The sequence below is a fragment of the Capra hircus genome, chromosome 5, assembly GCF_001704415.2.
Source record: "Capra hircus breed San Clemente chromosome 5, ASM170441v1, whole genome shotgun sequence".
In the NCBI taxonomy this organism is placed as follows: domain Eukaryota; kingdom Metazoa; phylum Chordata; class Mammalia; order Artiodactyla; family Bovidae; genus Capra; species Capra hircus.
Window position 1 is genome coordinate 81398414 of NC_030812.1, and position 15338 is coordinate 81413751.

A 15338-nucleotide genomic window follows, 5' to 3' on the forward strand; every position below is an offset into this window, starting at 1 on the left:
GCGCACAGGAAGCCTCCTATTGAATTGCTTCCTGACACTAGTGCCTGCCACAGTTTCTGGGGGATGCTAACTGCTGAAGAATAATTAGGAGGCTAAGGAGTAGACAGGACAGTGAGAAGAGAGACTGGACGCCCAGCGTTGTAAGAAGTAGTAAATAGGACTTTGCAGAGAGGTCAAGAGAGTGACTGAAAATGTCCCTGTGTTGGCACAATCCAGAGTCAGTGGCGGCCTTTAATGAGAGTCATTTTAGTGACACCATGAGGATGAAAACCAGATCGTAGTGATTGAGGAGTGAAGGTGCGGGGAGGAGATTTACATTCTCTTGAAGTTTGGTGGTAAAGGGAAGGCGAGGTTGCAATAACTAGAAAAGGAGGTAGAATTCCCAAAAGTGATGGGAGTTGAAGAAAAACATATGTAGCCAAAGGGTAATTACTTGATTAAAAAAATGATAGATGTCAAGTTTTCATCAAGGTCAGTGTACAAAGAAAATTAATGAGCAGTGGAGTGTCAGTTACAGTACACATGCTTTTCTTGGGTGTGGTAAATGTTTGTAAATACAGGAAAAGAAGAGTGTAAAAGAAGAGCATAGGATTCTGAGGAGGAGTCCACTGGGAAGCAGTGCAGACGGGGTGTCTCCATTCCAGAGCTGCAGAATTCCAGCAGTTTATAGAAATTAAGAACCAGCTGTGGGAACGCTTGAATGAGTTTATGAAGCTGAGATCTTAAAGTACTTTAAACTGGTTTACCTGCTTGTGTCTTAACTTCTCCTCTTGAGCCCACCAAACACAGTTCTTTGCATGGAATTAAATTGTCAAGTGACTTCTTTATATTTTGTCTTGGTTAAAGGTTATGAATAGGATTCCTAATAAGAGCTGTTTTAACCATATTATGAATGTAAATTAAATACCCCAAGGGGATTCCCAGGTGTTGTTAGTGGTAAAGAACCTGTTTACTAATGCAGGAGATCCCTGGGCTGGGAAGATCCCTTGAAAGAGGGCATGGCAACCCACTCCAGTATTCTTGCCTGGAGAATGCCGTGAACAGAGGAGCCAGGCGGGCTATGGTCCACAGGGTCACAAAGAGTCAGTCACAGCTGAAGCGGCTTAGCACGCAGGCATGCAAATACCCCAGATTTATTTTGTGTTTAATTGTGCACATGCTGTGTCTAATACATGATCCTGGGGTTCTTGAGATCTTTTATTTTTTCCTCTTTTATGTATACACAAAGACTCTTCCAGCGAGGAGGATGAGAGGTTGACACCATCTTTCTCCCTGTTGAAAGAGTTAAGTGAAAAGTGGACACCCTTTTTCTATTTACCAGGATCTAACGAAAACTTCTCAGAATCTAAAGAAAATGTGTTTAGGAAATGCACGTATTCAACAGTTGACATACAATTTCCAGGTGTTCACAGGGCTCCTGAAACCCATTTTTGGACCCCAGCTTCAGAAGAGCTGTCTCTTCTGATGTTTTCAACCTCTAGAGCAGAGGTTGGCAAACTGCAGAGCACAAGGCAAAGCCAGCTCATGGCCTGTTTTGTGCATAAGATCTTATTAGAACACAGACGTTCACTTACATATCATCTGTGGTTGCTTTCCTGCCACGGGGCAGGGTTGAGTAGCTGCCACAGAGACCAGAGAGTCTGAACAGCTTCTAAGACATTTACTATCTGGCCCTGTACAGAAAAGGTCTTCCACAGTCCATCACCTCATATAACTTTACCTTCAGTCCATGAGGTAATACAAAGCTTGAAGCTCTCCACTGAACTTCTATGTTGGGTGTTCTTATAAGAGTGGGGTTGTTTTTCTGAGTGTGCTTTGACTATATAAGAATTCTAAGTAACTTCCTGGTTTCCCATCCAGATCCTATCCCTGGTGGCTGTAATTTGGAGTTTGATGTAGATATCGATCCAAACATTTACTTGGAGTATAATTTCTTTGAAACAACTATCAAATTTGCGCCAGCAAACCTAGGCTATGCGAGGTATGTCTGTCTCCCAACTCCCAAAACTCTTTTTAGGATAAGCATGACCCACTGTTGTGTAGACTGAGTAAATTCTCTCAAAATCCATAGTTCTCCTTAGCAGAGTTGAACTGCTTATATTTTTTTTTCCAAATAGAAGTAATTCAAGCTTTGTTATTAATATGTAAAGTGTAATTTACAGTTAGTATTGTTTCCCTCCTTTCTTATGAAGAGCCAGATGTTGTCCTTATTAGGAGCTTAGAAGTGCATCTTAGTTTTTGTAAAGACTTTTAAATATGGAAAGCATTTTGGGACTCCCCTGATGGTCCAGTGGCCAAGACTCCGTGCTCCCAATGCAGGAGGCCGGGGTTCGATCCCTGTTCAGGGAACTAGACCCACATGCCTCAACTACGAGTTCACATGCTACAACCAAATATCCCATGTGTGGCAACAAAAACCCGATGTAGCCAAATAAATAAATATTTTAAAAAAGAAAGCATTCTGTAGCTGTGAAACATTCCTATGTTTGTAAGGGTTTTATTGTTTTAATTAAAACTCTGCCCTAATTTCTACTTTAAGAGTAATGATAGGTAACATTTAAACACTCTCTGTGTATCATTCACAGTGCTACTGAATATGTTCTTTGTCATTTAATCCTTAGAATTTTATGAAGAAGGGGCTGTTGTTCTTATTTTACAGAGCAGTGCCCTAAGGGTTGTTGAGATCCAGTGACTTGCCCACATACACACGGCCAACAAGTAGCTAAGCTGGCAGTTGACTCAGCCTGACTGATATTCACATCTGATTAATTAACCATACTTACTGCTTCTCTTTCCTTAGTGATGCCAAACTGGGAATCGCTGTTGCAGAGTTTGAAGTTTTGATTCCTTTTTACATTAGTAGATGAGATTTGTAGCATGAGAGATTAATGTTCAGCTTTGTTGGTTGATTTTAGAGGTGCAGATCCTCCATCATGTGACGTCAAGACGGGCCCGGACTCCAGGTGGAGGTTGCAGTATGATGTCTATCAGTATTTTCTGCCCGAGAACGACCTCACAGAAGAGGTGTTGCTGAGACATCTGCAGAGGATGGCCGAGGTGCCTCAGGTGCAGGCCAATGCTGTCAAGGTAAGTCTGATGCCTGTAATTCCTGTAGCCAGATTGTGACACCTTTGTAGAGCTGAGAAGGGGAGAAGCTACCAGGAGCTTGTTATTACTATTTTTACTGTTTTCTTGGTCTTTCTAGGATTCTCATTTTATCCTCTTTGATTTCATTGTCATCTTGGGAGTCAATGCCAGTGACATCCCAGAGTAACATTGGCTTTTGAGGAGGTGCATGTAAATTTTGTTATGTTTTGTTGTAGCCCTGACTGTGGCTGATTATCTTGAGCTATGGGTGGAAGTGGGTGGTCATTTTCTATGTACTCCCATAACTATTAGATATAAAAAGTTGGGAAATATGAAATGTATAGTGTTTTGAGAAAAAGTAATGTGAAACTATTTAAAGATATATGCATTATCCTTACTATTTAAATGCAAGCACAAATTTGTAACTTGCAGCAAAAATTTTCTCTGAGCTTTTGAACCCCTGAATACTCTTGCTATTCCTCATGTGTGGGGGTACAGCTGGCAGCACTGGCATCACGTGGGAATTTGTTAGAGTCACAGACTCTTAGGTTCCACCCCAGACCTACAGAATCAGCATCTGTATTTTACGATCCCCAGGTGATTCCTCTGCACATTAAAGTTTGAGACTCATATACTCTCGATCATTTTTGTGGAGGGCAGGATTTTGCCTTTATGTCTTAAAAGGTAGCTGATTATCAGTCTGATAAACAAGGACATCTGTCAGTCTGGTAGTTGGTGAGGAGCATTTTTCCAGACTTATGATCTTCCCAGAAAGTTGCAGACTACCAGATTATATAGAAGGAAGCAATTGAAATAGGGCAGCTGTGGGCTTTCCCTGGTGATCCAGTGGCTTCTGATGCAGGGGATCTGGGTTTGATCCCTGGTCAGGGAACTAGATCCCATGTGCTGCAACTAAAGATTCCACGTGCCGCAACAAAGAATGAAGATCCTGGATGTCGCAACTAACACCCGGCACAGCCAACAATAATTAATTAAATTAAAAAATATTGTGATTATTCGCAAATTAGGAGCTCAATTTGAAAAGTGTGCCTTTGTACACAGGAAATTTCAAAGACCACTTTTATTCTCTGAAGAATATAAAATGTCACATAACAGAGTCTTTTTAGGTTCAGTTCAGTTCAGTCACTCAGTTGTGTCCGACTCTTTGCGACCCCATGAATCGCTGCACGCCAGGCTTCCCTGTCCATCACCAACTCCCAGAGTTCACTCAGATTCACGTCCATCGAGTCAGTGATGCCATCCAGCCATCTCATCCTCTGTCGTCCCCTTCTCCTCCTGCCCCCAATCCCTCCCAGCATCAGGGTCTTTTCCAATGAGTCAACTCTTCACATGAGGTGACCAAAGTACTGGAGTTTCAGCTTTAGCATCATTCCTTCCAAAGAAATCCGAGGGCTGATCTCCTTCAGAATGGACTGGTTGGATCTCCTTGCAGTCCAAGGGACTCTCAAGAGTCTTCTCCAACACCACAGTTCAAAAGCATCAATTCTTCGGGGCTCAGCCTTCTTCACAGACCCGCCTCTTGAGAAATCTGTATGCAGGTCAGGAAGCAACAGTTAGAACTGGACATGGAACAACAGACTGGTTCCAAATAGGAAAAGGAGTACGTCAAGGCTGTATATTGTCACCCTGCTTATTTAACTTCTATGCAGAGTGCATCATGAGAAACGCTGGACTGGAAGAAACACAGGCTGGAATCAAGATTCCCAGGAGAAATATCAATAACCTCAGATATGCAGATGACATCACCCTTATGGCAGAAAGTGAAGAGGAACTAAAAAGCCTCTTGATGAAAGTGAAAGAGGAGAGTGAAAAAGTTGGCTTAAAGCTCAACATTCAGAAAATGAAGATCATGGCATCTGGTCCCATCACTTCATGGGAAATAGATGGGGAAACAGTGGAAAGAGTGTCAGACTTTATTTTGGGGGGCTCCAAAATCACTGCAGATGGTGACTGCAGCCATGAAATTAAAAGACGCTTACTCCTTGGAAGAAAAGTTATGGCCAACCTAGATAGCATATTCAAAAGCAGAGACGTTACTTTGCCGACTAAGGTCCGTCTAGTCAAGGCTATGGTTTTTCCAGTAGTCATGTATGGATGTGACTTTTTTTGGGGGGTGGGGGGTGGGCTGTATTGCACAGCTTAGTGCAGTACTAAGTTCTTAGTTCCCCAACTGGGATCAAACCGAGACCCTTGGCAGTGAGAACCCAGAGTCCTAACCACTGGGCTGCCAGGGAATTCCCTAGGTTACTTTTTAACTTTTGGTTAAGAGTTAGAACATTGTATGCCAGAATTCAAAGAAACACAAATTGAGGACATGACAAAAAGACTATGGAGCCTGTTTGAAGAGGCTCACACTGACCAACTCTGGGGCAATTCAGTCATCAAAAAGAACATGATCGATTAAGCCTTCAAAAAAGAAGAACATCTTTAGTCCATCCTAATACTAAAAAAAAAAGAAAAAGGAAAATTCCTCAGTTGCTACCTACCGTTGGAGCAACTTACATAAAATTACTCTGAAAATTGATAAAAGGGAAGTAATTTACTTTTAACAAAAGAAGGATGTGAATTCACCCCCAGTTGATAAGCGAAGGCTCCTCTTCATTTTTTTAGTATTCATTCATTTATTTTGGCTGTGCTGGGCCTCTGTTGCTGCACACAGGCGTTCTCTAGTTGTGGTGAGCGGAGGTCACTCTCTAGTTGCGGTGTGTGGGCCTCTCGTCGTGGTGTGTGGGCCTCTCGTCGCGGTGGTCTCTCTTGTTGTGGACCACAGGCTCTAGGATGCGTGGGCTCAGGAGTTGCAATTCACAGGTTCAGTTGCCCCGTGACATGTGGGATCTTCATGGACCAGGTGTCAAATCACTGTTCTTTGCATTGCAAGGTGAATTCTTAACCACCAGACCACCTGGGAAGCCTCAGAAAGCTCTTCTTTAAGAAGAATGCCAGCTAGTGACTGCATAAGAATAATAGAATTAGAAAATCACCATTTTATGACCCTCAGTGAAATAATTTAGACAAGGATCTCCAGGTAAAAGAGTGTTAGGGGGCAGGATAATCCCAAGATGCCTAAATAGTACCCTGAAATTCATTCTAATTGCAGAGGGAAAACTACTTTTAGAATGGAGTGATTCAACGGTCTCTACCTTATCTGTGTGATCAAAGTTAATTTTGCTGATGAACCTGCATTATGTGCTTAAAGCAGTGTAGGCTGACTTTATCACTATCACTTATGGAATATTCTGGTGAAACAGGTTCAACTTGATTTCCTGTTTATAGGAGTTTCTGTTTACAAGAAATCCATGGGATGAAAGTACAAATTAAATACCCTGAGTACAATCTGATAAATTCAGATTGGAGAATAATCTGTAAAATAACTTCCTTCATCTTTGAAAGGTGGGAGAAAGGTGATTCCAGATTAGAGATTGGAGATAAACATATATGGAACTTGGTTGGATCTTGGTTAAGGGGGAGAAAAGCCATAAAAGACATTTGGGGAAATTCGAATATGGACTGTGTATTGGATAATAAGAAATTGTTAATTTTCTTAGGTGAGCTAAGGTATTGTGGGCACGTCAGAGGATATCCTTATACTTGTACTTGCTATTCAAAGTGTGGTGGGTGAATGCATAGCATTGCAACACCTGAGAATTTCTTAGAAAAGCAGAACCTTGGGTACTTCCTCTGACCAGCAGAGTCAGAATCTGCCGTGATTCATAGGCCATTAAATTTGAGAAGCACTGTGTTAGGACATGCACGCTGAAGTATTTAGAAGTGAAATGTCATGATACCTGTCACTTACTTAAAATATATATATATGGGAGAGGAGGGAGAAAGAGGGAAGGACAGAAAAGCAAATGTGTTAAAATAATAACAACTGTTGAATCTAAGTGGTGATATATAACTTATTCATTGTTATTCTTTTAACAGTTCTCTCAGGTTGAATGTCTCATAATAACAACTTGGAAGAGTAGAAGCTAATGTTAACAGCATTCTATTGGACTTGACTAGTCCTTTCCCCAGAAAACGTTATTTTTGAAGGCTAAGCACTATATTTAAACAGTAGAAGTTTTCTAAGAAGCTTGTAATTATTCACTCCTAAAACTCTTTTTTTTTTTTTTATGGGCTTTGTTCTATGGGTTGCAAAGAGTTGGACATAGCTTAGTGACTAAATGAATTTTCCTATTTTTTTATCATTATTATTTTTTTAAATCTTTAATTCTTACATGCGTTGCCAAACATGAACCCCCCTCCCACCTCCCTCCCCATAACATCTCTGTGGGTCATCCCCATGCACCAGCCCCAAGCATGCTGTATCCTGCGTCAGACATAGACTGGCTATTCAATTCTTACATGATAGTATACATGTTAGAATGCCATTCTCCCAAATCATCCCACCCTCTCCCTCTCCCTCTGAGTCCAAAAGTCCGTTATATACATCTGTGTCTTTTTTCCTGTCTTGCATACAGGGTCGTCATTGCCATCTTTCTAAATTCCATATATATGTGTTGGTATACTGTATTGGTGTTTTTCTTTCTGGCTTACTTCACTCTGTATAATCGGCTCCAGTTTCATCCATCTCATCAGAACCGATTCAAATGAATTCTTTTTAACGGCTGAGTAATACTCCATTGTGTATATGTACCACAGCTTTCTTATCCATTCATCTGCTGATGGACATCTAAGTTGTTTCCATGTCCTGGCTATTATAAACAGTGCTGCGATGAACATTGGGGTACATGTGTCTCTTTCAATTCTGGTTTCCTCGGTGTGTATGCCCAGCAGTGGGATTGCTGGGTCATAAGGTAGTTCTATTTGCAATTTTTTAAGGAATCTCCACACTGTTCTCCATAGTGGCTGTACTAGTTTGCATTCCCACCAACAATGTAGGAGGGTTCCCTTTTCTCCACACCCTCTCCAGCATTTATTGCTTGCAGATTTTTGGATCGCAGACATTCTGACTGGTGTGAAGTGGTACCTCATTGTGGTTTTGATTTGCATTTCTCTAATAATGAGTGATGTTGAGCATCTTTTCATGTGTTTGTTAGCCATCCGTATGTCTTCTTTGGAGAAACGTCTATTTAGTTCTTTGGCCCATTTTTTGATTGGGTCGTTTATTTTTCTGGAATTGAGCTGCATAAGTTGCTTGTATATTTTTGAGATTAGTTGTTTGTCAGTTGCTTCATTTGCTACTATTTTCTCCCATTCAGAAGGCTGTCTTTTCACCTTGCTTCTATTTTCCTTTGTTGTGCAGAAGCTTTTAATTTTAATTAGATCCCATTTGTTTATTTTTGCTTTTATTTCCAGAATTCTGGGAGGTGGATCATAGAGGATCCTGCTGTGATTTATGTCTGAGAGTGTTTTGCCTATGTTCTCCTCTAGGATTTTTATAGTTTCTGGTCTTACATTTAGATCTTTAATCCATTTTGAGTTTATTTTTGTGTGCGGTGTTAGAAAGTGATCTAGTTTCATTCTTTTACAAGTGGTTGACCAGTTTTCCCAGCACCACTTGTTAAAGAGATTGTCTTTACTCCATTGTATATTCTTGCCTCCTTTGTCAAAGATAAGGTGTCCATATGTGTGTGTATTTATCTCTGGGCTTTCTATTTTGTTCCATTGATCTATATGTCTGTTTTTGTGCCAGTACCATACTGTTTTGATGCCTGTGGCTTGGAGTCTTTAGGGTTTTCCATGTAGAGGATCATGTCATCTGCAAACAGTGAGAGTTTTACTTCTTCTTTTCCAATTTGGATTCCTTTTATTTCTTTTTCTGCTCTGATTGCTGTGGCCAAAACTTCCAGAACTATGTTGAATAGTAGCGGTGAAAGTGGACACCCTTGTCTTGTTCCTGACTTTAGGGGAAATGCTTTCAATTTTTCACCGTTGAGGATAATGTTTGCTGTGGGTTTGTCATATATAGCTTTTATTATGTTGAGGTATGTTCCTTCTATTCCTGCTTTCTGGAGAGTTTTTATCATAAATGGATGTTGAATTTTGTCAAAGGCCTTCTCTGCATCTATTGAGATAATCATATGGTTTTTATTTTTCAGTTTGTTAATGTGGTGAATTACATTGATTGATTTGCGGATATTGAAGAATCCTTGCATCCCTGGGATAAAGCCCACTTGGTCATGGTATATGATCTTTTTAATGTGTTGTTGGATTCTGATTACTAGAATTTTGTTGAGGATTTTTGCATCTATGTTCATCAGTGATATTGGCCTGTAGTTTTCTTTTTTTGTGTGACATCTTTGTCAGGTTTTGGTATTAGGGTGATGGTGGCCTCATAGAATGTGTTTGGAAGTTTACCTTCCTCTGCTATTTTCTGGAAGAGTTTGAGTAGGATAGGTGTTAGCTCTTCTCGAAATTTTTGGTAGAATTCAGCTGTGAAGCCGTCTGGACCTGGGCTTTTGTTTGCTGGAAGATTTCTGATTACAGTTTGAATTTCCGTGCTTGTGATGGGTCTGTTAAGATTTTCTATTTCTTCCTGGTTCAGTTTTGGAAAATTGTACTTTTCTAAGAATTTGTCCATTTCTTCCACGTTGTCCATTTTATTGGCATACAACTGCTGATAGTAGTCTCTTATGATCCTTTGTATTTCTGTGTTGTCTGTTGTGATCTCTCCATTTTCATTTCTAATTTTATTGATTTGATTTTTCTCTCTTTGCTTCTTAATGAGTCTGGCTAATGGTTTGTCAATTTTATTTATCCTTTCAAAGAACCAGCTTTTGCCTTTGTTGATTTTTGCTATGGTCTCTTTTGTTTCTTTTGCATTTATTTCTGCCCTAATTTTTAAGATTTCTTTCCTTCTACTAACTCTGGGGTTCTCCAATTCTTCCTTTTCTAGTTGCTTTAGTTGTAGAGTTAGGTTATTTATTTGACTTTTTTCTTGTTTCTTGAGGTATGCCTGTATTGCTATGAACTTTCCTCTTAGCACTGCTTTTATAGTGTCCCACAGGTTTGGGGTTGTTGTGTTTTCATTTTCCTTCGTTTCTAAGCATATTTTGATTTCTTTTTTGATTTCTTCTGTGATTTGTTGGTTATTCAGAAGTGTGTTGTTCAACCTCCATATGTTGGAATTTTTAATATTTTTCTCCTGTAATTGAGATCTAATCTTAATGCATTATGGTCAGAAAAGATGCTTGGAATGATTTCAATTTTTTTGAATTTATCAAGTTTAGATTTATGGCCCAGGATCTTAATATTTAGTTTTCTCTCTTCTATTAGTAGGAACCTGTCTGTGTATGAGGGCTAAGTGGAGCTTTTGTTTTTATTACATGTATCCCCTATCTAAAAGAATGAAACTAGGACACCTCCTAACACCATACACAAAAATAAACTAAAAATGGATTAAAGACTTAAAGGTAAGGCCAGAAACTATAAAGCTCTTAGAGGAAAACATAGGCAGTACACTCCTTGACATAAATCAAAGCAAGATCCTCTGTGACTGATCTCCTAAAGTAACGGAAATTTAAAAAAAATAAACAAATGGGACCTCATTAAACCTAAAAGCTTTTGCAGAGCAAAGGAAACTATAAACAAGGTGAAAAGACAACCCTCAGAATGGGAGAAAATAATAGCAAATTAAATAACTGACGAAGAATTAATCTTTAAAATAAGCAGCTCATGCAGCTCAATACCAGAAAAATAGACAACCCGATCAAAAAGAGAGCAGAAGAGCTAAACAGACATTTCTCCAAAGAGGACTTGCAGATGGCTAATAAACACAGGCAAACATGCTCAACATCTCTCACTATTAGAGAAATACAGATCAAAACTACTCATGAGATCTCATGAGATATTAGCTTACACTGGCCTGAATGGCCATCATCCAAAAATTAACAAATAATAAATGCTGGAGAGCGTGTGGAGAAGAGGGAACCCTTTTGCATTGTTCGTGGGAATGTAAATTGATATAGCTCACCATATAACCCAACAATCCCACTACTGAGCATATACTCTGAGAAAACCAGAGTTTAAAAAAAGACACATGTACCCCAGGGTTCATTGCAGCCCTATTTACAATAGCTAGGGCATGAGTCAGTGCTAATGAGGTGGATGAACACCTATTACAGAGTGTAAGTCAGAAAGAGAAAAACAAATATTGTATATTAATGCATAGATATGGAATCTAGAGAGATGGTACTGATGGACCGGTCTGCAGGGCAGCAGTGGAGATGCAGATATAGAAAACAGACTTGTAGACACAGTGGAGAAAGGAGAAGGTGGGACGACGAATTGACAGAGTAGCATTCAGACATATACATTACCATGTGTAAAAAATGATAGCTAGTGAGACTTGGCTGTGTGATGCAGGGAGCTCAACCCTGAACTCTGTGACAACCTAAAGGGCTGGGAGGTGGGAAGGAGTTTCAGGAGCGGGGGACCTGTGTATAACTATGGCTGATTCATGTTAATGAATTAGGAACCGTCACGGTATTGTAAAACAATTATCCTCCAATTAAAAATAAATACAATTTTTAAAAAGCAACCTTTAAAAGGGAATTGTTGAAGTGAAGGACTAGAAGATAACACGGCTATATGTAATTTTTCTTATTTCAGAGCCTGTTAGACAAAGTAAGTGGGTGCTCGCTGTGAGCTGTTAACCCCCACGACCTTTGTTGGTGCTGGCTGTCAGTGATCACTAGTGTTTTTTGGACCCTTACTCTGTGTGGAGTGTTGACAGGAGACTTGTGAACAGGATGTGTAAGGTTTCTACCCTTATGTCTTTTATAGTCTAGCAGATGGGAAAATTTCTTTTGCTTCGTCCTAACTAGCACATTTTACTTAATCATTATATCACGTTTTACTTAAATTATTAACATATGTAAAGTCTTTCGATGTTTTGTGTAAGAGCTTGATCATGTCAGCACAAACAGACTGTATAGGGTAATCTTTCGACAAACCCAAATGAGTTGGCAAACTATTATATATAGGATGGATAGATAACAAATTGCTCTGTATAGCAAGTGCATGCCTGCTAAGTCTCTCCTTCAGTCTAGTCCAGCTCTGCAACCCTGTGGACTGCAGCTCGCCAGGCTTCTCTGTCCCTGGGGATTCTCCAGGCAAGAATACTGGAGTGGGTTGCCATGGCCTCCTTCAGGGGATCTTCCTGACCCAGGGATCGAACCAGTATCTCTTAAGTCTCCTGCATTGTCAGGCGAGTTCTTTACCACTAGCGCCACCCAAGGTATAGCACAGGGAACTATATTCAGTATCCTGTGATAAACCAGAATAGAAAAGAATATGAAAAAAATATATATGTGTATAACTGAGTGACTTTGCTTTATAGCAGAAATTAACACAACATGGTAAATCATCTGTACTTCAGTACATTAAAAAAAGTCAAATGGCCTGGTGTAGGTTTTAAACAAGAATGATGCTTTCGTATTACAATTTAATAGCACATGTAGCTGGGGTTATAGTAGAAAAACTTGTGGGGTTTGATTTTTTTAACTTAAACACTAATCATGCATTATTTTTGGCTTCAGGTGGTCACCCTAACAGCTGACGATAAGACAAGTGTTTCCTTCTCCTCTCTCCGGGGACAGGGTGTCATTTACAATGTCATCGTTCGGGATCCATTTCTAAACACATCCACGGCTTACGTGCCCACTCACACGTACGCTTGCAGCTTTGAGGCAGAGGAGGGTAATTGTTCCTCCCTTGGTGAGTATGTAGATTTCATCTGTGAACTTTCTTCTTTGGCCTTGAAGAGCTTTATCAACTAGTAAAGAACTTCAGGATATTTACAAGTGCTTTTGTCTCTTTCATTCATTCACGCGTTAAGCACATGCCTCCTGAGCACCTGTGTTACTCTGCTCTCTGTTCTAGGCACTGGCATAGAGGAGTGAATAAAATGGGCATAATACTTGCCTTCCTGGAGCCTGCATTTTAGTGGTGGGGGGAACGAGGCAGACAAAAGACATTTGTAAAATACACAGTACCTAAGATAAGTGATGAGGGCTAAGGAGCAAGAATTAACCAGTGAGGAGATAACCAGTGAGGGCGAGAGAATTTGAGAAACTAGCTAGGGAAGTCCTTGCTGAACTGGTAGCATTAGGGTGGAGACCCATGGCAAGGCAAGGAGCCATGCCCGTGTCTGCGGTGGGGAGTGGGTTGCCAGGCCGAGGAGACAGCCAGCGCAGAGCCCTCAACTGGGAGCCTGCTGGTGTGGCTGCAGGAGCAGGCAGCCTTGGAGGTCCTCCTTTGAGCTACAGCTTTTATTCCGAGTGCAATGAAAAGGCATTGGAGGGCCTGAGCAAATAATACTATGATTGGTCTCATATTTTAATGGGATCACTCTGGTGCTTTTCTTGAGAAAAATCAGGGGCAAGAGCAGAAATAGAGGGACTGATGAGGAGGCAGTCATAGTGTCCAGGAGAGAGAGGACAGTGGCACTCGGGGTGTTGTAACATCCTCGTGTGTGTGTGTATTTAGCATTTTATTCTGAAACAGTTCCACAGAAAAGATGTAAAAATAATTCAAAGAATTCTGTATAACCTTCACCAACATTCCTCAAATGTTAGTTAACATGTTTGCTGTTTGCTTTTCATTCTTTATCTAGACATACACACATATCTACATTTCTTCCCCCTGAAGCATTTGAGAGTAAGTTGCAGACATAAAGACCCTTTTGCCCTAAAATATTTCTGTTCATTTCCTTATATAGCCATAGTGACACTGTCAAATCACAAAATGAACACTGACATACTGCTGTTACTTAACCTATAGATGTTATCAAATTTCATTGTTTGTTCCACTAATGTCCTTCATACCCAAAGGAAAAAATTTTTTTCTGGTCTGGGGTCCACTTCGGTATCACGTGGTGCTTTATCTTCTTTAATCTGGAATAATTTCTTAGTCTGTCTTTGTCTTTCAAAAAACTTTACCTTTTTGAAGCATACAGGTTAGTATTTATTTTTGTAGAAAGTCCTCAGTTTGGGTTTATCTGATGTTTCCTCCTAACTTCAGATGATGCATTTTTGGCAGGAATACAAAAGAAGTGATGGAGTGTCATTCTCTGCAGACACCTGATGTCTGTTTGTTCCATTCCTGGTGGTCATAATCCTGAGTACTTGGTTAGGGGTGTCTGCCAGGTTTCTCCACTGAGAAGTAACTATTTTTCCCTTTAAATATCTTTTGGAGAGATACTTTGAATACAGGCAAATATCCACTTCTCTAACTCTTCACTTGCTGGCTGGAAGATCCAGTGAACTTGCCTGAAATCCTTCCAGCAGGTTTGCCAAATGGCATTTTGCTCTATTTATCATTTCTTTCATGTTTATAGCTGTAGGAAAGGAGGGGGTCTCGGGACTGAGCTGATGGGCCAGCTAAGAAAGAGACTGGAAAAGGACCATTGGATTTAGCAACAACTAGAAGCTACTGGTGTCCTTGGGAGCGTTTCAGAGGAGCCTGATTGGAGTATGTTCAAGAACAAATAGGAGGAAAGAAACTGGAAAAAGAGTTTGAAGAGCTCTTTCAAGGAGTTTTCTATAATGAATAAAGTCTGTTGGTTGTGGGAATTCCCTGGTGGCCCAGTGGCTAGGACTCGGCACTTTCACTGCCATGGCCTGAGTTCAATCCCTGGTTGGGGAACTAAGATCCCACAAGCTGCACAGTGTGGCCAAAAAATAAATAAGTAAATAAAGCCTGTTGGTTGTGTTCAAGCAGGGATTAATTTTTGCTCTTCTCTGCTAGAGCTGTGTCCCACCCAGTCATCCAGTGCCACATGCGAGAGCCTTGAGAGGTACAGTGCAAGAAACCAGGCAGATATAAGTTCTGTGATTTGACAGCTAGGCTAGATCTTGATGGGTTTTTCTGTTCCTTTTCCCCTGAGCTCTTTGTACCAGGGCCCTCCTGATCAGAGCACTCTGGGCCCTGTCTTTCCACGTTAGGTGGAAGAGAGGGAAGGGTCCCATCTGATTGTTCCTTCAACTCAGGGTGGAACCCTCTCGGTCATGTGGGTTCTATCACTTTCCTTTTCAAGCTCGATGCACACTAAGATGACCTTCCTGAGCTTGAAGTAAGGAGGATGTATCCACGTTACCTCATTTAAAAAAAAAAATTTATTGGCATATAGTTGCTTTACAGTGTTGTGTTATTTTCTGCTGTAGAGCAAAGTGAATCAACCATACATATATACATGGATCTCTTCTTTTCTGCCATTTCATTAAAACCTTTGCCTATGTCATTACCTATAGCGATGCTGTGATGACTGAAAACACTGTAAATGT

General features: G+C 40.4%; 1 protein-coding gene across 1 annotated transcript in view; it reads left to right on the forward strand.

Annotated features, from left to right (window-relative positions):
* Positions 1-15338, forward strand: part of TM7SF3 (transmembrane 7 superfamily member 3) — a 45167-nt gene that overhangs the window by 17886 nt on the left and 11943 nt on the right. The window contains exons 4-6 of the mRNA XM_018048381.1: positions 1861-1981; positions 2916-3087; positions 12594-12771. Coding sequence (XP_017903870.1) covers positions 1861-1981; positions 2916-3087; positions 12594-12771 — 471 coding nt within the window. The remainder of the gene's footprint in view (positions 1-1860; positions 1982-2915; positions 3088-12593; positions 12772-15338) is intronic.